The sequence below is a fragment of the Onychostoma macrolepis genome, chromosome 07 (genome assembly GCF_012432095.1).
Source record: "Onychostoma macrolepis isolate SWU-2019 chromosome 07, ASM1243209v1, whole genome shotgun sequence".
NCBI classification, from domain to species: Eukaryota; Metazoa; Chordata; class Actinopteri; order Cypriniformes; family Cyprinidae; genus Onychostoma; species Onychostoma macrolepis.
This window is the reverse complement of record NC_081161.1, coordinates 32,892,570-32,916,160: the sequence shown is the minus strand read 5'-3', so window position 1 is coordinate 32,916,160 and position 23,591 is coordinate 32,892,570. Positions and strand designations below refer to the sequence as shown.

The following is a 23,591-nucleotide window of genomic DNA, read 5'->3' as shown; positions in this document are numbered from 1 at the left end:
TATTTTATAGTGCTATTCCACTCGAATCAGATGTTCTCAAAGCAGTTCAAACAATTAAAAATGTAAGTGCAATAACTTACGGTTGTAAATCACACAATATATATAGAACATAAACAAGCTTGAAAGTAAATAATTAATAAAAATGATTCAAAAGCCATACATTAAGCTTTAAGCCATCACAACTATTTTAAGTTCATTTACATACCAAAAACCCAAATGTATCGCATTTTATCCCCAGACCCACAATACAACAAAAGCAAGAAATCTCAGTCACACATAAAATATTTCTAATAAGGATATTTTTACAAAAGAAAGGCTTCAAGGGTATTTTATGCAAGAAAGGAATCCAAAGAAAACCGTACATGCGACCACACACAAAACAAAGCATTATATTATTCTAGTACTTGGATATGCCTACTTCAGTAGTATAAGTTTTAGGACATGGGACAGAGACTTAAGAATCTCTGTAACTCATAGGCATCTGCAAGGTACCATCTGACTATTACCATTTCCTTTGGGTACTGTACAATCTGTTCTCTACAGAACTGTTTTGATGACGGTTTTAAATGTTATGCTAGTTTTCCTTTGAATGAAATACATGAGTATCAAAAGCTTGTGTTCTGTTATGTGTAGATTAGCTCGTTTAATGCTACATAAGTGTATATGTGTGCTGATACTACGCAAACTAATGATAGTGTTGACCTGAGCTCCATCGACACCCCTGGTTCCACAATAGTTAAAGATAGGCTAACACGGAGCCCACACTGCTCTGTTCTGTCACAGAATCCCTATCCGCAGATGTCTCGGTGTTAATTAAAAAGTCTGCCTGAGAGCACGGGTGTGCATTGACTCTGAGTCGCTGAGGGCTGATGCTTTGGCTGGGGTAGCAGGCCAGGCCGTGTTCAGCATGGGGCTTTGAAAGAAGAGCCATGACAGCTGAAGGGGAAGCATGTGTGAGGCATGTTTGTTTTGCATTTACCCCGCACACAGCTGTGTGGATTGTCCTTTCCCAGAACACCGGAACACTGTAGTCACTTCACCCTCTCAGCAACCTCTTAAAGGCCAAAGTGAGAGTGTCAGACTCACAATTCTGCACTGGCAGAACTCCTCATGGCACTCAATGAGGATTGGTGGTTGAACTGTTGCTCTGGTGGATGGATTCGGTGCAGGGCGGATCAACTTACTAGTTTTAGTCCTAATGAAAAGCACATTATCATTGGCCTTTTTAGCAGGTTCCCTGCTACGTTAAGTGATGAGATGCTCAGTCATGAGATGCAATGAAGACTTCTGCCAGAAAATTAATGAAGCATGGCTCAAACTTCAGGAAGCCCCTACACTTTACATATCATATATCCAGGCCATGGGGCATGAGACTGAGCAGCAGTAAGCAGGTGATTTCTAATTAACTTTTGGCAATGAGGTTCTTTTGCCAGGTTTAACATAATATTGCATCCAGTGCATTGTATATTTGAGTTTTTGTTTAAAAATGTTAAGTAATGGAAGCCTAGTTTTTTGTCATTCTAAAATAGAACTTGATTCCATGTTGTGACCCCCTCAAACCACGCAAGTCACTGCTCTGGTATTATAATTTAAAAGAATTGTGTGTATATATAAGTATCTCCAGGGATTTAGATAAGCTGCACAGCAGAATGAAGGAAAGGAAATGTGGTTCTCATTTACAAATTAGAAATGGCTTCTCCAAAGGGTAGAACGTATCAGATTCGTCTCCAGATTTCAAACAGCTTTGTTTTACCTGATCTAAATCTGACTCTGGAAAAGCAGAAAGCTTGTAGTACCTTGCAGTAGTGCTTGCTTTATATTTCTGTCACCTCTGTGCATGGGAATGTCAATGATTACATGCCAAAGCCCAGTATTGCTTACACCCAATCAGAGCCATGCTGGATGATGCCCAGATTGGCAAGTTGATAGTTTCATTTGAGATGGTGCAATGAGGACTTCTGCCAAAAAATTAATGAAGCATGGCTCAAATTTCAGACAGCCCCAACACCGTACATATTATATAGCCAGGACTAAGGCAGAGTAGCTATGGCACCAACATTCACTGAACAATATGCAAGTGTGTCATGGTATTCAAAACACAAAGAAAGAAAACTTTCTCAACCTATTTTTGCATCCTTCATTCTCTGTAGATTGTATTTCTTAGTTATGTTTGACAATCAATTTGACAGTCTGTATGATGGATCCAAGATTTGTATCTTGGAGTATGTGGCTGTCAAATCTTGCCAAACAGCTTTAGAAAAACTTTTCTTTTTTTTTTCCAGAAAAAAATGGAAATGTGGTTGCAAAGAAGAGAAAGATAGATTGCAGTGTGGATAGTGATTACCACCTGTAATTAGACAGTGATTAACTATATTACTTTGGGTTTGCGCTAGAAGATTGCACTTGGTTTTTTTTTCCGGACACTACTGGTACTGGGGGCACACAATTCATCAAGGCAAGTGGAAGCCTCCTTTGAGTGCCTAGTTACCTGCAAGACAGTTATGTCTTTCTTTTCTGGCCCTCTTAAGTCTACCATGCCTGATGCGCAACTCCTAACAGACTTTTGCTCAAGTGTTTGAAGTGTAGTACTTCTCAAATTGTTGATAGACTTCTACAAGACCTACGGAATTAATATGAACAAACTAATCAATGTAGGTGTGATCAGTGATTTAATATAAAAAGCAAGTTCAGTTTACCCCGATTACTGCTGCATATATGTTTGGATAAAGCCTACAATAGGAACGTTTTTACTGTGAGAAATTCTATTGTCAGTCCTTTGGAACTGTCTAGGCAGAGATGGCATATTTGGAAAAGGAGTCTGTGACAGAACAAGAATTTAACAGGTTTTGATTATGCTGAGATGAAAACGAAGCCAGATGCGTTTAGATAAATTTATGCGTGTTTACAAATGGGACACTAGTGGCGGATAAGTGCAGGGTTTTTTTTCTATTCATTTTTCCTTTTTCATTTAATTCTTGTATGCATTCAGATGTCAAGTTTCTGTCGTCTTTCTTGTATTTCTTTCTTGTTTCAAAGCCAGAACATTCTCAGTTTTATGATCTCTGATTTTCTCTTGTCTCTCTAGACTTCAAATGGAAATAAATCTCCTGGTATCTCTATTACTTTTTCTTTTCTTTGTCAATCCATGCACTCCTTATTCCCAGGTCATGCTTTTGTGGCTAACTGATGTTCACATTTGCTCCTCCTTCTCTTATTTGTTGAGGGACTTCGAGATAATGTCCTGATCTTGGGGGAGTCATGTAGCCCAAGAGATGGCTGCGCTGTGTTCTTTAGCTTTCATTCGAAGGGCCGCGATGCTGGAGGATTTCCGGTCGGGGTCCATGTTTAGATCGTACCCATTAATACCAGTGCTCATGCCTGGACTCCCAAACAAGCTGCCCATGTGTGTCTGTCCCATGTGGCCTCCAGGACTGGGCACACCCAAGAAGTCAGACACTCCACTAGCAGCATGTGGATGAGGCGGCATGCAGGAAGTGACCGAGTCGCAGGGTACAACGCAGCCGGGCACTGGAGACGCCGCACTGCTGCTGCCTATCCAAGAAGGGTTCTGAATCTGCAACAAAGATGAACGCAGAAGGTTAAGGTATAGTGCGTTTACATTCTGCAATCTCAGCATTAAAAACATTAATGTAACTCATAGTCATGAGAGCATTTATCAAGTCCAACTCCTCTTGTTTTGAAATATTGCATTGGTGAAGGTGCAGAATCCTCAGTGGTACTCGACGTGAAGATTTATCAAGAGCTGTGAGGCATTCATCTAGTCCCGTACTGAGTGGGAGCTGCTTGCCTAGTGTGGAGGAGGAATGCCTGTCTCTAGACGTTTCTTCAACACCCAGAGTAACCTCCTCTGCTGAGCGGAGGGAGCACAGAGTGAATTGATAGGGCTGTATTCTGCTCTGGGCCTGGGGAGGTGGGGGTCTGAGGGAGGGCTGTAGAGGGAGATGAAAGCCCTCTCAGGGAGATGCCCCAGATGTGAGCAAAGCTGCATTCCACAGCTGCAGGCGCGCTCCCCAAAGAGCCACCCCTGCCCTCCGACCCGGCCACATATTCATAATAAATCCAGGAGATTCTTTGGCTCTCCTGTGAAGGCGTGTCGTTCTCGGCCACAGCCCTGGTGTGACCTGACCTCGACATTGTGCTTCCTCAGGTCCCACAATTATCAGTGGTTACACAGATCTGATTTCCTATTGTTTTTCATTTGAAATTCCCAAATGTTTATCAGCAATATTACACATCCAGGTTTTAAAAAGTTAACTTAATTTATTAAGGTAATGATGAATATTAAGAAAGTAAATATTCACAGTAACGGTTCTCATAACGTAATCTGACATGGTTTTAGTGGTGCCACAACATCTCAATCTACTGAATCTACATCATGAAACAGAAAGTCCGACTAGTGAAGTCTGATTCCTTAATGAACGACTCTGAATGATTAGATTCTTTTTACTGCATCCAAAAACAAAGCACAAGAAGTGTAATATGATTCTTGAACAAATTACTTTTTTTTTTAAGTCATTAAAACACACTTTACAACTAAGTGTGCGAATTAAACCGGTGGAGCTACTTATTGTACTTATGATAATGTGTAGTTGAAGATAAACATTTTGAGTTTTGCCGACTCTAAAGACTGTAAAGTGTAAAAAAAACTGTGAGACAGTTTTCACACCTGTATCACACCTTTTGTGAGATATTTAAAAAAAAAAAATAATAATTATTATTTGCCAATCGAATTGAATTTGTTTTCGTCCAAATATTTTTTCCTTAAAATTACTAAAAGAACCATGAATGAAACCCTTCTTTTTAAAAGACTAAAGATGACCAAATTGTGAACCAAATGCTGTGTACTTATTCTTTGCACTGTGTATGAATTATATGAATGATATATATTATTTTGTCATCCTGAGTCTGATAGCCCCTCCCCCTCCAGAACGTAATTAAAGCTGTGATATTTGAGTGCATAAAGTATCCAACATTTCAATACTTAATTAGCATTAATAATAATAATTAATATTAATTACTGATATTTCCTTAACTCTCAGCAATTACTGAAGACAGTACTATACCTGAGCGTAGTTCTCAGGCCGAGTAAGAAGGGGCAATTCGTAGGCCGTGGAAAAATGTGTCCGGACCTGCTGCATCTGTCCGAAACGCTCTCTCTTCCGCCACTTGGCTCTGCGGTTTTGGAACCACACCTGCAAGTAAGACATCAATCCTTAATCATGAGGATATCGCATTAGTAAATGATTAAATGACTTCATGTTAACTGGCCACTAGTGGTGTTACATCATATACAGGAAATGTTGTCTTAGTGGAGATTTATAAACCGAGTGATTAACATCCATCATCAAACTTTCCACTATTGCACCGTATGTACACTAATCACATTGTGTAACTCGTTTAGTATCAAATGTCTAGATGCAATTTTTTTTGGTGCCTAGAGAGTCTGTCACTTGCGTTGTAAGTCTAGAGCTTGTGTAGGAAACCCCTCGGCTGTATTATTTTTCAGCATCTTTTCCTGGAAACAGTTTGGTGAGACCTGGCCGTTGTTTGATGTTGTGGGAGCTGACAGATTGTGATGGCCTCCTCTGAGTTTCTTTTCTATCAGAGCCATCAGCAGCAGCAGGGGGCAGGGAGGAGAAAGCAGGAACCCACCGGGGCCAGAGGCCTCAGAGAACTGTGTCAGTCTCCCTGCTCCTCCACCACTATACGCTTGCTTTGATGGATTAGGAGATTAATTCAGCTTTTGGAAAGGAAAAGGTGAATCGGAAATAAAAATTTGATCATTTACTCACCCTCATGTCATTCTGGACCTGCATGACTTTTTTGTGCATAACACAAATGAATATATTTCGATCATGCAATGAAAGTCAGTGGGTTCCTATGATATTTTGGAGCCCATTGATGTAGAAAAAGTGTCTGAAACATTATTCAAAATATCATCTTTTGTGTTTCATAGAAGAATGAAAGTCACACAGGTTTGAATGACGTGAGTGTGTAAATAGTGATAATTATGTAGTGAACTATTATTGGGTGAACTATTTCTTTAAAAATAGTCAGGATTTTATCTGACTATGTTCACTTTTTTTTTTTTCTCTTTGCTCTTCTATAGAAATATGCATTGTTTCGCTGAATAGATGGTTGTTATTTGGAGACCTGGGAATTAGAGAACAAATTACACACAAAGTGATTTCTCATGGGTCGCAGTCTGAAGAGCTGCCAAATTCCATTCTTTTAATCCCGGCTCTTCTCTGTTTAGAACTATCTGTTTATTGATTTGTGTAGTGGAAAGTTTTTTATTTTTTTCAAACAGAGACTTTCTTTTGTCTTGCAATCTCGATTCGTCACGGAGCTTGAACTTGGATCTGGGTATGGCTCTTTGGTCAATCAGTTTGTGGTTTTTGCATCTATTGCCAGCAACATGTCAGCCTATCTCTCAGCGTAACCTGATAGCACCTCAGCTCTGCTTGCACTTAATGTGGTGGTGGACATCAGCGTCCCTTGGCTCCACATCATATGTTTGTAGAGCTTAACTGCCTTGAGGAAAAAGAACATTTGTTTTCTGAATCGCACAGATTTTTTTCAGCAAGCATCATCACTCTTGTGGGTCTCCGTTTGCATCCTTGTATCCTCGTTTGTGTTTTGAAATGATGCTAGTTGTTGATGCTGTCTGGGCATCTAAAACGTATTTTTAATATGCATTGTGTGCACCAGCTTTTTTATTCCTATCTCTATATTTATTTTTCTCAGACTGTCTTCCCCTTCATAAATCTAAGCATGGAAGTTGGAAGATTGAAAAGAAGGATGGAAGAAAGTTCAAAATGGAGTTTGTTTTCATTCTATGTTTAATTTCCTGACTCTTAAGCTCCTGGCTTTCCATATCTGACTCTCCGACCTGGTAGAGGCACGTAGATGAGTGGTGGAAAGATTCCCTTATTCCTTTCATACTGATGACCCAGTGCTGAAGTGTGTAGTATATGCTTATACCAAAAGCTCAACTTTGAACCAGACTGACAGGGAAAGTGAGAGAGATCATAGATGGAGAGTTATTTGGGTCTTTAGTTCAGTCACAACCTTGGTCTCCCATTTTGGTTTCTTTATATTCTGTCATTCTTTCCTTTAGTGGTTGCTGCTGAATAAATTCAAGCCTGCCAATATTAACAAGTTAACTAATTTTGACCAGCACCTGTTCAAAACAGCAGAAAATCTTTTGTATGCTGTCCATGCGTGCTAGTAACACAGTAATTGGTAAAGACGTTGACAGCTAAAGCAGCTTAGAGGCTTATTATGGCGCTTTATTTATGTTCCAGCACCAGGAGAGAGAACAGAAACACTGAACTAAACCCAGGAGAAAGGGGGAAAGAGCAGCTTTGAAGTCCAGAGTAGCTTTGAGGATTGATGATCTGCCTCTGCTGTCACTCAAGCTCACCTCTTCTACTTAAAAATCAATCATTTTTAGATTTTTTTTTTTTCTTGAACCTCCAGAACTAATTATGGGAAAATGCAATTTATAATATTTTCTTTCTATGTCTATAATTTTTTTGTGGTCATCATGTCAAATGACATTTTTAGATGAAAAGGTTGATTGATTAAAGCCCTTAACGGTTGACTAGATGTATCTAGATATACTATTATTAAATATATTAATATTATCAAATCTTTCTCTGATAAGAAAGGCAAAAAAAGAAAGACATTTTCAGCCAATTTGTGTTGACATTAGTATTTACAGTGCTGTTGCTTCTTTATTTTCTTGTATTCTCAACAGGAAACGATGGGGAGAAGAAGGGGGGGTGGGTTCAGCAAATGACCCAAACCAAACTCCTGACTAAGCTTGCTTGATTAATATTTTCTTTTGTGTTGCTGTAAAAAAAAAAAAAAAAAGCTGTGGCTATCTTTATTGTTATGTGTAGTTAAAATAGTTATCTGTCCTAAAGTAGATGAGGAAAGGCTACACTTTAAATTTCCAAAATATTTGACCATGTTCATCGCCCCTGGAACTGAGCCATCATGGTTCTTTGGTTGTTTCCCATCATTCTTTAGTTATAGTCAAAGTCGTTTGCATGTATGTAGGTCATAAGCAGCCCTCACCACATGAAGGAGCTTCAGGCCAGGTTCTCTCACCTACCCTTGAGAGCAGGGAGGGACACATTCTTTCCTGAGTGGGACATTAATGAAAGAAAAACAGTGTAAATCCAGGGCTTCTAAGTAAAGCGCACATTTGGGGTCGGGTAAAGGGATCTCCCGGTCTGTCTGTCGGTGCAGGAATGCAGCAGTAGTGTTGGAGGGATTATATGCAAATGTAGGGGTAGGGTTGGGGGTTGGGATGGGTCACATAAAGGTTCTGGTTTTCCAGACAGGTTCGGGTAGCGTCTCGAGATAAAAGCAGACTCTGGACATGGCTAATATGAAAGCCCTTTTTTCCTTTATGATCTTTTGTGATGGCCAACTTCAGCCACTTTTGCTCTGTATTCTCTACTTGCATTGAATAGTCAATGCGCTTAGTTTAATATCTTTTCCTCCTGGTGTCATTGTTCTTTTACCAACTTTAAAAAATAAAATGTTGGTCTTAACCTGAATCTCATCCCTCATTTTGGACTACAACTGGACTAAAATTAGTAGAGGAAGACTGGTGTTGGTCTAGCCTCCTGGTTAAAGATTATTTAAAACACAGAATTGTATTTGGTAATGGATATGTAGAGGGTTCATACCTGTACTCGAGCTTCTGTCAAGTCAGTCCTCAGTGCGAGTTGTTCCCGGGCGTATACGTCAGGATAGTGTGTTTTCTGAAAGACTTTCTCCAGCTCCTCTAACTGATAGCTTGTGAAGGTGGTACGGTTGCGTCTTTTCTTGCCCTTGTTGCTCTCTCCCTCGGCCTTGTCTAACGGAGAAGCCAGCTCTGAGTTTGGCTGCTGAGGGCTTTTCACTCCTGACTCCTTTACGCTGAGGTAGCTGCCATCCATTCCTGCAGGATCACTGTTTTGGGGTAACTCAGAATCTGTCAGCCCTGTGCTGTCTTTACCTGTAGACAGAAAAAGAGACAGAAGAAGGGTTATTAATTATGAAAGGGGTGTGAGGGAAGCAATTCTGCAGGACCAGAACAGATCACCAAAACATTTTATTTACATTTGATTTATTATGGGTACTAGGTGACCCCAGTGGAATGTAGAATGACAGCTGGCTCAATGGTGTCTTAATATGCAATACTTTTTTTTTTTTTTTTTTAATGAAATCATTAGCATCTCTTCTTCCATATTCATTGTGTCCTTCAGGAAAATCTCTAGGATAAACACTTTGAAAACTAACACTTTAAGCCAAGAAATATTTTTGAGTATTATATTACCGTATTGACCCGAATATAAGACGATGTTTTTTTCTTGGAACTACATCTGAAAAAACGCGGTCGTCTTATATTCAGGGTCTAGACTTTGACATGTCAGTAATACACCCACAACAATAGGTGGCGCCAAAAACGCATAAAACGAGTGTGCCATGAAATATGTAATGTAATGTGTGTTGTAAAGATCGCGAGTGAAAACAAAAGAAAAAGAAAAGCTTACAGCGGCACGAGTCGTGACTGTCATGTTAGCCTGATGTGATGTGACCAAACTTTCTCTGTAAGTGATTTTAAAACATAAGACAGTACCCAGATTTGAACACTACAATAAGATTTCACTTCTACTGATAATAACATTTTGGTAGGCTACTATGAGATGGATAGCCTAAATGTTATATAATTCAGATGGGCTACCTGTTATTTCAATGGTATATCAAAAAATGTATATTTTTCAATGTCATTGTTGGTACATTTTACCAGTATTTACCATACTTTCAAAACAAAAATTAAAATAGGAAAAATATGCAATATGAAAATAATTTAAGAAAAAATGTGTTTTACAGAGAGAAAAAACAAAACAAAACAAGATTTGGTTTTCAAAAATCCTTTTTCCAAAAGGTACATCTGGAAAAAGGGGGGGGTCGTCTTATAATCAGGGTTGTCTTATATTCGGGACAATACGGTATATTATATTACTATAATAATACACACTTTTCTGTGTATGTATGTTAAGTCAAGTTATATTAACATATATCAATATTTTACTATTAAAACATGAATTAAATAAATACGAATACTTAAAATCAGCTGTGATTCCCATTTTTAATCTATTTTCACAGTGACATTTAGGAATAAAAATATGTAGGCTATACTTTACTATAAAATGTGTGTGTCATGAACTAACAATGTACAATTTTTACAGTGTTTTTAATGTATGCTGTTGTTCATCATAAATTCACGTTTGTTCATAATTTTAATTATAATAAATGTATTATCAAGCACTGTAGAAATGAACCTACATTGATATTGTTCATTATACCTGCAATGCGTGTTAAGAAATTAAACAAACCCACTGTATTTTATCTAAGAATTGCCTATATAATATTGGGTAAGACAATATAGTGTTGTCCTTCGTAGTTCTTCACAATATCTGAATTATTCCATAATTGGGTCTGGAGTGAGAGAGTCTTTAAGACTCATGGCTTGGTGTCAGACTCACTGCGGTAATGGCTGCCAGTCTCAGCTCATAAATCAGCTGCTCATGTGAAACAGTTACCACGGTGGCTGTAATTGCAGACTGATAGAAAATTACAGGTTTCCCGCCTGGGCACAATCCGAAGACTGCAGCTCTGTTTGACAAGCGCAGCTTCAAACATACACGCACTCTGTGGCAAGGGTGCAAAATGGAGCTTGGCTCGTAATGAGGCCGCACTAGCCCAGTGACAAGACTCTAGAGTGGTAATTTTCTGCGTCAAGCCACTGGAAACACACAGCAGCTCAGCTGTGAAACCCCAGTCAGCGTGCCGGTCATAAATTCAGTCAGATCAATGAATGTGAGGATTCCAGTACATTAAGTCATTTCTCCAGCTCTCTCTCTCTCAGAGCTCGTTACCTGTCTATGCTCTGTGCTACAAAAAACGGCATGCTCACTCAAATCATAATGCTCACAAAATTGATGGCTGTATTGGCAGACTTTCGTCTCTCTCACCCTGTTTCGCTCACTTGGCTGCAAGGAGGAATAGGGTGTAAAGCTGGATTAGAGTTCCTTTGGGAACATTCCCGCTTATGTGATCCAGTGGCGACCCTGAGCTTTATGTCTTTCTTTAGCTCAACGCCCAGTGACGGAAAGTTATTTTAGGTGATGCAGTGTTGAGATGTGTTCATTTTCTAATGTGAGACTTGATTAAAACCTTCTCAGGTTTAAACTGAGGGGCTGATGGGTAAAAGCTACTGGCACACATGCCTTTCTCAGAAACCGTAGGCCTCCTCACAGAACCATGTTGGGTAATGTATTGGGCTGGATTAAGGTATCGTGGTGCCCCTGGACAAATTGCTGTGAGAAAAATTGTGAACAGCTTGTCATTGGGTTAGGACCCTTAAAAGTACTCCTTTGTATTTTATCTACCCCATACCTGTTTATTAGGGTACCTGTTAATACCTTAAGGTACTAATATCACCATTAAGTGGATGGTTCACCCAAACATAAACATTTTGTCACCACTTAATTATCTTCATGTCATTCCAGATCTTTATGACTTTCTTTCTCCAGTAGACCACAAAAGAAAATATTTTAAAAAGTTGGAAGTTGTTTTGGACCCCATTGACTTTCATTTTATGGTCGTGAACATTCTTCAAAATATCTTCTTTTGTGTTCTACAAAATAAAGGCAGTCATACAGGTTGCGAACAATTGTACATTTTTGGGTGAACTGCTCATTAGGGGTAGATAATTCACAAGAATATAGCTTTGAAGATACCGCCAAGCTAAAAGTATAATTTTTGAAATCCTACTAAATATTTTTATGGCCCTATACATGTTGCCCCAACCACATGCTGAAATATTCATGTTTTTTTCTGGCCCTGGTAATGTGTGCAACTAGAACATATTGGCACAACCATCCTTTCACTCCTCCATCAAGTTCTACTCTTTCAGTTGCCAATAACTATGTGAACTGTGATCAAGACTAATGTTTACGGCTTTGTCAGTCTTGTGTAGTGTTAATGATTTGCAAATTGACTCTGCCTAGGGAAAAAAGATTATATATAACACTGCATAAAATGGAAACAGCCTTTTTATGACATTAACTGTTGGTTGAATCTCTCTCTCTTGAAGGGGGATAGGCCTAGTTCACCCAAACCTGTGAGATTTGCTTACTTCTGTGAAACACAAAAGATATTTTGAAGAACATTAGAAACCAAAACATTTTGGCGATTGTTGACTTTCATTGTATGGAGAAAAAACACTCTCAAAATATCTTCTTTTATGTGGCTCAGATGTCAAATGTCATGCAGTTTTGAATCAACATGAGTAAAATTAAATGAATTTTCATTTTTGAGTGAACTATCCTGGCTTTAACTCGCGTTCCTGTTCTTGACCGCATAACAGGTTGTATATGCTTCCTTTTGCTTGTCTCCTTATTTTGCCTTCTCCAGGCACCATGGGCTCAACCATGACAGTCATGGAGCCAGGCCTGGGGATATAATGGCTCCCACATTGCCTCTTGCCCAGGACTGACACATCTTGTTAAGCAAGTGGGAGCAGCATATTTACTCAAACATAAATATTTTCAGCTTGTCCCTTCAGATGCCTCACGCCTCTTGCCCCCACACGGAAAAGCCGACAGCCTGTTTGAAATCAGGGCCTAGCGATCAAAGGCTCTTGTTTATACCCTGTGTCACTGATGGCTTTTGGCAGACCTAGCGTATTGTGACAGTGTCGAAGTCCACCGAGGGTTCAACCCAGGCTCTCCACTGCTCAAGGTGAACAGAGAATTGGCTGCCCCTGTAGCTCCACCATATGGGCAAGTAACACGACCTGCCTTCTAGGCAAGAAATCTCATGGCAAAATGTTTCTGTCAGAGTATAAAAGTTTTGAACCGGAGCTCTGAGGGGGGTGGCGGTTGAAGATTGCAACGGAAGTGCAGAGCTGAACATGGTCCTGCTGTTTAACCTATTTTGTGGTGCTGTAACACACCAACGTTTCATGACATCATATATGGCTTTAGGAACGTTCCTGTGAATGCAAATGAGAACATTATTTTAGCAGCACTGAAGAAATAAAATGTTTTGAATATTGCCCAAACTGACTTTTTGGCACTGCCTGCAATAGCATAAATTCAGAACAAGGAATCTATTCACAGGTTGTTGTTTTTTTCTTTTTCTTATTTTTTACATGCATAGCTTTACGCTATTATTTTAACTTGGTGTAGCACCGTTACTTATTTTGCTAGTCTTCTGCATAAATAATTGTGAAATTTTGAACTTTGATGCTGTGTTTGATGCTGTATGTTTTTGTAGATTTTGTGTGTGTGATTTTGTGACCACTGCTGATTTTTCAGATTATTGATTACAATGTTGTTTTTTGAATGTCTGATATACCCTGCCATTTCAAATGTTTGTTCGTTTGTTGATTTCTTTTTTTTTTGAAGGACTATGAATGATGAAATATTAAATATTTAAATATATTACATAAACTTTTCAATAATAATTATTATTATTAATATTATTATTATTTTGTAGGTGGGGGAAATGAATCACCAGCACTCTCTTCCACCATCAATACCGCAACTGAAGTGAGACCCTTGAGCAAGGCACCTAACCCCCCACTGCTCCCCAGGCAGCACAACAAAAATGGCTGCTCACTGCTCTAGGTGTGTGTTCACTGTGTGTGTGTGTGTGTGTGTGTGTGTTCACTACTGTGTGTGTTCACTACTGTGTGTGTTCACTACTGTGTGTGTTCACTACTGTGTGTGTTCACTACTGTGTGTGTGTGTGTGTGTGTGTGTGTGTGTGTGTGTGTGTGTGTGTGTTCACTACTGTGTGTGTTCACTACTGTGTGTGTTCACTACTGTGTGTGTTCACTACTGTGTGTGTTCACTACTGTGTGTGTTCACTACTGTGTGTGTGCACTTGGATGGGTTAAATGCTGAGCACAAGAGTATGGGACACCATACTTGGCCACATGTAACTTTCACTTTTCACTTTCTTTCACTTTTCAAATATTATATAATATTATAAAATATTATTAAATAACTTTTTTATATTTTAATATATTTTAAAATGTAATTTATTTCTGTGATGGCAAAGTTGGATTTTGAGCAGGCATTACTCCATTCTTCTGTGTCGCATATATGGTCCTTCAGAAATCATTCTAATATTTTTGGTATTGTGTCAAGAAGCATTTCCTCTTATTATTATCAATATTCAAAACAGTTGTGCTGCTTAATATTTTTGTGCAATCAGTGATGAATTTTTCTTAAGTTGTTTGAATAGGAAGTTCAAAAGAACAGAATTTGTTTGAAATATAAATTGTTTATAATATTATAAATGTCTTTACTGTCATTGTAAATATTTTAAACAATTTGACATTGCAGAGTAAACTTAGTAATTAAAAAAAAAAATCTTACTGACCCCAAACTTTTAAACGTTAGAGTAGGTTGCACTAAATATTATGTATATTATGTAATAAAAAAAAAGCTTTGCTTCTGTTTACTTAATCCCCAGTCTAGCTTGTACTTATTTGAACAATGCCTGAAACTTGGTATTATGAGCACTTCCTGTGTCTATTTTCCTCTTTAACATGAATCGCTTGACGTATTCCCCAAATTGTAAGTCGCAGCCTCTGCTAAATGAATAAATGTAACATTCACATTTCTAATGTTAATACCGCACTAAAAGTATTATAACAGCAGTGCCGTACCAACGTTTGTCAGCTCAGAAGTTGCCAGTTGTTCAGCTCTAGGCTAGGAGACGGGTGAGGTTCAGGAAAAAGACTAATTGGCTTTTTAACCTGAGTAGATTCACACCTGTATGCGCAGCAAGAATGGGGCTTGTAAACCCATTTTACAGCATCTCCTTTTACCTCTGACTCCAGAGTAAAATATCTTCAAATAGGTCACCATTTGATATATCCTATAAATCATGAGAAAAGGGCACCACTATATATTTTCATAAAATATGCATGAATGGCTCACACAGTGGTTCCAGACCCACTCGCACTAAAAAGGTGCCTTGCCTTCGATGAGAGACGCCAGTGGTTCCTGGCTTTGTAGGATGTCGGTGCTCGACCTTATGAGTTAGCAAAGGTCAGATCTTTACAAGGGGCAGTCATTTAGTACCAGCTGAAAACGGGGGAACACATCAAAGTGTAATTTAACTAGCTGTAAAGCGGCAGGGCATCCTCTATGCTTTTTTACAGAATCTGATTGTTAGGGTCAGCAGCAGGCAAATAAAAGAAACACTATAAATTAGGCTACCTGGGGTCTCTGTGAAGGGTTAATGGTGAAATACGCCAAAGCTCCCGAAAATGTTTAAAAAATTAAAACGCATAAATAAGACATTGTCGGGCTGGGTTTCGTCTCTATTATGACTGAAAGCAAATGGTAAAGGAAATTGAGGGGGACTGCTTGCTCATCTAAGCTTTTGTTTTTATCCGTAATTAAGTTTGTTTTCGGTGCTTAAAATATGGATTGAATTGTAATAGGCAGCTTGGTGCTCTGAAGCCAGGCCAACAGCCTGAACTTCTCTTCCGCTATCTAATTATTTCAGGCATGGAGAGATTGATAGGTTGTGATATGAAGAGTGGCTCCGGCTGGTGGCATATGGAAACGGTGAACCATTTTTTTATTGGTGATTGTGAGCGTGACACCACAAGATATTAGTAGAGATGGAGCCTCGTTAGTAAACGTCTGCACACGCAGCCATTTGCAAAACCAGAGCAAATCACATAGTCAAAGGCAGATGTGACAACAGCAGCTCGATTCTAAACATAGAGCGACCAAACCACAGGGACCGTCCCCTCCTTTGACTTGCTTTACGTTTTAGAGTCACCTCTCGTTCTTGTGTTAGATTCGGACTTCAGCGAACTGTATGACTCTATTCAAAATGACGCACAAGACAGCAGTTGTTTCAGAGGGAGAGTTACGTCTCAGCTGGTACTGACTGAAAAAAAGCCCGGTAGTGAGAATCTGATAGGTATCCGCAGAGAAGTCCAAACACACCGCTAGTCCTAAAGGACGATTTATCCCAGCAGGCTGCAGCAAAGAGCGCACGCTGGGCAAGAAAACACAGCATTTCCTTTAAGCTGCTTCTCGCGATAAATCACAGCTCGCTCAGCTCGTACAAAACGTATTTGAACTCAAGACTGCTAAAACCTGAGGATGAGTTTATCAACTGCAGTTTGAATCCATACACGCTGTCAAAAAGAAAACACAGGGTGTCTTTGCTGGTTTTACTAACACCACTTGGTTAGGTTGCTGCCTTTCCAACAATTATGATTACGGAGAGATCAGATGTGGTGGTTTTCTGAAAAATATAGGGAGTTAAAGTACTCTGTGTAAGTGCAGTAGTTTGGTGATTTCGGCTGTGGCTTTTCTTTTGGAACGTCATTAGGTACAAATATATCACTGTTTTCAGTGAGTATTTTTGTTTTTGTGCAAGGGTTTCAGTATTAAATCAAACATGTTGCAGCAGCTTGCCTTGAACTGCTCTCTCTTTTTATTTTTTTATTGTGCTATTTTGTACCATTTTGTTTGTTTAGCAGTTGACATTGCATTTCCCAAATCATCAGTAAAGTCTGGAATCTCCTGGATGGCATTAGAAACCACATTGGAGCAGTGTTGTAGTTAACAAGCACTATGGAATGCTGTAAAAAACTAACTAATCACTGTCGTTTAAGATAATGTCAAGAAAAAAAAACATACAGAAAAGAGCCAAAAGGTAATGTAGCATATAGACATATTACAGCTTTAGTATCTTCAGAAACTTTTTACCCCCCACCCCGTAATTTACGTGATTTTAAGCTCATGACTTACTAACTGACTTTTGTGGAAAACAAAATAATATGAATATGTTGGTGCAATTAAAGTCAGTGGAGTCTAGTGTTAATTGTAGCACGTGTACAACATGAGTGTGTGTAAGTGACAGAATTTTTTTCTTTTTATGAACTATCCCTATAAAAAAAATAGTAATAATAAAGAATGTGTCTCTACATTTCATTTTATAAATAAGTTCCAAATCAATAGTTGAGAAATAAAGTAACAAATTTCCAAACAAGGGTTTGTTTAAAAAATTAGCTTTTACCTCAAATGCTCAGCCGTTCACTAGTAGTTGAAGACACATTAGAAAGAATCTACTGGGGTTTGATTATGCTGTTTAAATAGAGGCCTTGTCTTTGAAGCGCACTGCTGGCGTGCCGCGTTCAGGCAAGCAGACTGAAGCTAATGTAAACTGTAAAGCCAAATTTTGAGCTAACTGGTAAAATGATCCCAAGTCCTTGTCACCTCTCCTTAAATCAACAGGCTATGGGAATTGCCTTTTTTCTCAGGTTGTGCAGTACCTCTGTGACTTTATTCTCTCTTTATGCTTGCTTTTTGCTGAACCAGGCTGCAGCTCCAGAACTAGGCTGATGGCCTCATTTCCTATGAAATGTGAATTTTGTGCTATGACTTTGATACCTTGTAGTGATATTTGGAAGTTTACATGGTGATATTTTGTACATATTATGTTGTCATTTATTTTGTACTGTTGCAGTACTATAGACACTGTAAGTTATTACTGAAGTAAATTCATATAATGTATGGTAATAATTTGCACATATCATTAATTAGATATAAAGTAAAGCAGTAACTGAAAATCTCTTTAGAAATTACTGTATAACAAATCACTATTATACTATTATATACTTAGCATATGTCAAAATAAAATCTCTTTTTTCATTTCCTTTTCATTTATATGATTTTCCTTTATTTATTTGTATGACAAATGGGACTGAAAAAAGTGAATTCTCAAAATAATTCTGTCAGTTTTTAGAACACTTAATAAAAAAAATTTTGAATCCCTACTTTCGGTATTTAATTGTGTTCACAAAAGGGAAAAAAGGTCATGCTGTTTTGTATATGCTCATTATGGAAATGCAGCTGAGCTGCTTCCTTTGATATAGTTATTCATCATATCGGCCAAATGCTCATAAAAACATAGTTTGCTAGATTTACTGAGAGTGCTTAAAAAAGGTTTGCAAGCAATGAGAATGTATAGAAACAGTCATGCACAAACTAGAAATATAAAAAGTCATAATTCATGAAATTTATTGTAATTACTAACTATTACTTTATGCAAACGTTTTCTCAAACACTGATTGGATCAAAGACTTTCAATTTTGCCATTCCCTCACCTAATATGAATAATATTTTGTATCTTGCTGTTTCTCTCAGCAGACCCAGTAGATAAGCTATGAGCAAGCTTGAGCCTCACTGATTCACACAACCACCAGAATCCAAAATAATACTGAAAAAGAAGCGATAACCAAGCCAAACACATGTTGTGATGTTGCCTGTTGTACAAGACTGTCAATCAAGCCATCATCATTCCTTAACCGATTAACTGCCAACTCATTGTACTGTAAATATTTTAGCCCATAATGTCGCCTATCAATGGCCTATAATACTGAATTGTGAGTGCATGCTTAATTGATGCCTATAAGTTTCTTCCATCAATATCTTGAGCCAATTGCAAATGCTTTGGTGACGCGTTGTGTATTTGTTTTACAAGGTTGTATGAAGTCGTCATCCTTTGACATTCCATGGACTCCCTTTGCTTTTGGGCTTAGTCTTCATTAACAAGAACCGTTTGGCCTATATGAGTGATCGTTTTTGTAAGGACAATTCTAGTGTTCGTGTTAGATAGTGGTGGATAATGCTGTGGTAAAATTGGGCTTTCACTGAAGAGGTGATAAAGGGCTCCCTTTTAAGAGTGTCGTTTTCTTTTGTTATTGGTGCTGACCACAAAGGAGGAATTAGTCAAAAGCTTGTTTTGAAAACCACATACCCTCTTCGACAAAATAATCATGCCCAGGGGAAATGTGTCTAGTCTGTGACTGCGGCTCCTTTTAAAACCAGAATAAGCCACGCTCGATGCTGGTAAGTATCATGGTTTAAACAGAGGTATTTATTTATTTATTTATTCACTAACTTCTTGTATTTCCTCTTTAGGCATCACACCTCATAAAATCACTTCACACAACTTTAATTTTGGCCTAACAAATTTCTCTGGCAGGACATTTTGTATGTTGCACTTTTTGAGTTGCTGTAATGATGTCTCTTCAGAGCAAAATGAGTCATTACCTTTAAACAAGTTCTTGTAAATAAAAATGCAGATCTGAATATTATATTAGGATTTACTATTTGACAATCCTAATGTTCTTTCAAATTAGACAACGTTTTGTAATTTCATATCGGCCAGCCTCATTATTATTCTTTTTTATTCTTTTGATTATTATTCTTTGTGCTTCAAAGTTGCTTTTTCCTAATTATATGATCAACATATTGTCTTAAATGGGTTTTGTTTGTGGCAGCTTTCAGCAGTTACACATGTCCATCGCAAACATATTAATATCATAAATATTGCACACAAACAGTCATAACCTCAATCATCTGTTTTGAAATGGACGGAACATGTTTTCAATTTAAGTCAGTTGCTCAGTTTTCAGTAACCTCTCGATCAATTGCATGATGCATTCATTATGCCTTATTAAAAAATAAACTAATCTTTTGAGCTGAGTTTCTTTTGCAACCAAAAAGGTTCTGTAGCAATCATTTAATAATAGTCATGAATAGAGCAGGATATCCTTAAAAACATCAGCACTTGTTGTAGCTGATTTCAATAAGTATTACCTGCTCAGCATGGACATCCATTTTTTATTCTATTTTTTATTTTTTATTTTTTTCATGCATGATGAGCTGCTGAAGGTAAATCCTTCTCTTTAAGACTGACACTTTCTTCATATTACAGGCAGTAATATTAAACCTTGTGAGCAGATCAATTCCAATCTTCCAATCACAAAGTAAAACTTTATCATTTTCATTTATGAACAAACATTACATAATGCATAACAGGTCCTTGGTAATGTACATTAATAGGCTAGATTTTAAAAAGTCATAACATTTAGGTTCATATAAGTTTTAAATATCGGTTCACAGGCCTTTATGAATCTAAATCAACAGCTGGTCTGTAAGGCATTACATCATGTTATAATGACATTTAAGTTATTGTGAAGTGTTTCCTATTAAAACAGGTTAACTTAAAATTAAACGAGCTAATTTTGCCATTGGCTTGTAAGGTTCTGTTAATCAACTCACATGGTCTTTTTTCTGTCAGAGAGGTTTTGATTAGTTTGGGAAATTGGGACTTTTATTTGACAACATCTGCACAACAGACATTATTAATTCTAATGTATGTCGATATCTCGTTGCGTCATCCGTTTATTATGCAGCGCGTTGCCGAAAGCTGCAGCTGTAAACGAATGATGGCTTTTGAAAATGTGAATGCGATCACAATTATTTAAAAAGAATGCCTATATCTCCAAAAGTGTTACTATTAGTGCAGTTGTTACGGTGTTTTTTAATTTTTGAGGCTACTATTCTTTGTTTTCACTAATATGCCTAACAATAATCTCGTGTTCTTATAAGGTCTCTTTTACAATGCTCTGTTCCTCAAGTCTTTTTGACAACTAAGGCTATAAGGTGACCCCGTAGGCTACTGCACTTTCCACCCACATCATATAGCCTATGAATTGTCGCATGTCTATAACAGATTGAGATATAGCGTGGTTAGGATATTCTTTTTACCCTTTCTAATTGCAGTCAGTGTTATTTGACTGTAGCCTATGTCAGAAAATGCTTTTTTCTTCTTCTTGAAAGGTGAATCGTGTTTTTTTTTTTTTTATTCAAAGCTTTGTTTATAATGTTAGATATTTGTAATTGTGTGTCGGTATGAGCTATTTTCCAAAACATTTTTTTTCTGCACCTAGATCTTCGCCGAAAGTTTTATTTTTTTATTTTATTTATTTATTCATTTTATTTGTCAATATATTCTACTTTCGAATGAGCCAAAAAATAATGCAGCCTTAGAAATGGCTTTAGTGATTTGTAAACTGTTTTTCTATTATTTTAAGCGCCAGACAGCTCAGCTTTAATATATGGTCGCACAGCACACCTGACGTTTTTCTTCAAGTCGATAAAATTCGTTTAATCTCAAACACATTAGTGTCAGCATAAAATATGTGCATTGTTAAAAATGCATTAACTAAAACAAACATTTGCAGAAGACTTTTTATGGACACATTGAAACATTTTCCCAACCTCATTATGGGCTACCGCTACCAGCTCTTTGGCTTCCGTGTCCCTCCTATTTCCCTCTTATTTTGGACTTTATTTTGTTTTATTTAGGCCTATTTATTTTTTTATAATAAGGTCTTTCGTATCGTATTATTATTATAATTATGTTGTTATTATTATTATTATTAATAATAATAAATAGCATGAGATAGTGATGGATGTCAAAGGACGGGAATGAAAAGTTCTCGTGTATCTAATGCTGAGCTTATTTAGTTTCCTAGCTTCCTTTACAAGCCCTCAGGGCCGTTTCCATCCACGAACACTAGGCTTCATCCTCAGATTGCTAGAACGTGTTCAAAGAAATACATTTGTGGGTTACTTTTTTTCTTTCTTGTCTTTCTTTCTTTTAAAAAAAATATACAATTAAAGAAGATGAAATGACTCTACAGAGTTTATTGGCTACTGAATGTACAACTTGGTTGTACCACTTTCAATACTACCTTATTGGTTGAAGAACTCTTTTGATTTAGTGTGCAAAGCCTCCGATTTTCACAATCAAATTTTTTATTAACTTAGGCCTATATGGAATTTTGAAATATTTTGTTGAACCACTTGAGTACGCGCTTGCATATCTGTTAGAATTGTGAAAAATATTCTCCTAGTCTTGGCTTTGCTAGCCTTGATGGGTTTTCATATCGGTAGCCTATATAGATCCGAGCCTGCTATCATGCAAGTGAGAGACATTTTCAAAACACTCAGTGTGCCGTCGACAACTTGTAAAAGCGTATGAAATTAGTTGCGTTTGCCTTCCGAAACGTGTTAATTCAATTGTCTGATTCAGATCCAGTATTAAGGATTGTAATTCAGATTATCGCATTAAATATAATTTAATTCGGTCTTCAAAGGTAAAATGCAATAGCCGGGGAGGTTATGCCTCTTCCTAATTGTGTTACTGTGATAGCTGAGCCAGTTATATTGGTAGTAAGTTGTGAAGTCCACTGCATTTGCTTTGTAAATATTAGCCTACAGATGGACTTTACTCTGATGTGATTATTAATATGAATAACTGCCCCTCTCTCAAGTAAAATAACCTGGTCTAATTGTAGCTTTTTACTGAAGGGCTTTGCAGATTATCCTGTCTTAACAGAGTCATAAAAACATTAATGTCACTGCAGTTGAATGCTACGCTTCTAGAACCTGCTTGTACTCTTGCTTTGCATTTATTTGCCGTAAAAACGAGAAGGGAGAACACATCTCGAGTTGCTTCTCTCTGCGTACTAAGACTGTTTCACAAATGCCTTGTTTTAAACTCACCATAACACGCGATGAGCCCTCCGTTGTGTCCGCTTTCCTGCTGGAGTTTGCTGCTGTCTGGGGGAGTTTTGCAGGAGGACCTCTGCATGAAGAGGTGGTATTTGTTAAAGGTGCCTTCCCCAGCAGTGGCATCCAATGACTGGCATTCCTGCTGGAACGGGCTCCCAGATTTTTCCCCGAACGCCTGACCTTTGTTGGTCAGGAAAGCGGGGCTGTATTTGGTGTCACTCGCCTGGAATGTCCTGAAAGGGTTCGCCTGGTGATCCCTACCTTGCGGTGCAGATGGACTATAATATGAATCCATGGATGTCATTTCGCAGTATGAAACGCACGTCTCGGCGTTCATTCCTAAAAAAAAAAAAAAAAGTTTCGGGAAGAAAAAGACGTCCAAGCTTTTTTTTTCTTCCTTTCTTTCTTTCCTTTTTGGAGAGCAAAGCGAACAGATACTCTCACACTCTCTCCCTCTTCCTCATACAAACGAATACACACACACACACACTCACACTCACTCACACGCACGCATTGACTTGTGCAGCAGCTGGCTTTGGTTATAAAATGATTCAGATGTTTTCCAGAAACGGATAGCTAACCAAAAGCTAAAAAGCCCCCTTAAGGTTAGAGGAGTAACGAAAAATGCGTCTTCTGAAGATGCAGCCCAGATCTCCTCGGTATAGACCACTACGCACGTCAAGACCTCTCCTCGGTTATTATGTAGATGAAATGAATGGGTGAGGTCAGACCTTTGCTAAGAAGAAAAAATGTTTTGTTGGAAATACGTGGGGGGACTTAACACATGACATTAATGTCATTAGGATATGAAATATATAACTCATTGATTGTGAAGGGCAACACGGAGGGAGCAATTTAATGGTTGATTCGCAATGCTTTTTAACTCAAGACTTAATCTCGCCAACAAAGAAAAAAGCTGGAGCTCTGTACGAGCTTGTATGTTTGTTGTGTTTTTACTGTTAGACTGATGTTTTTCTTTTCTGTTCCAAATCCTTCCTCACTTTAACTGACCTTATCTTTTTAGACAGGTTTGTGGTGATCCTTCTGTTCCGATATCGCGTTTGAAATCATGCCAATGATGTCGTT

At 38.0% G+C, this 23,591-nt stretch overlaps 1 protein-coding gene across 1 annotated transcript; it reads right to left on the bottom strand.

Annotated features, from left to right (window-relative positions):
* Positions 1–96: 96 nt before the first annotated feature.
* On the bottom strand, positions 97–23,033 carry alx4a (ALX homeobox 4a). The gene is made up of 4 exons (XM_058782271.1): positions 22,497–23,033; positions 8,727–9,037; positions 5,085–5,213; positions 97–3,574 (listed from the first exon to the last, which is right to left on the bottom strand). The coding sequence occupies exons 1-4, from the start codon at positions 22,840–22,842 to the stop codon at positions 3,257–3,259; spliced, it is 1,104 nt and encodes a 367-aa protein (XP_058638254.1). The 5' UTR covers positions 22,843–23,033; the 3' UTR covers positions 97–3,256.
* Between the last annotated feature and the right edge of the window lie 558 nt (positions 23,034–23,591).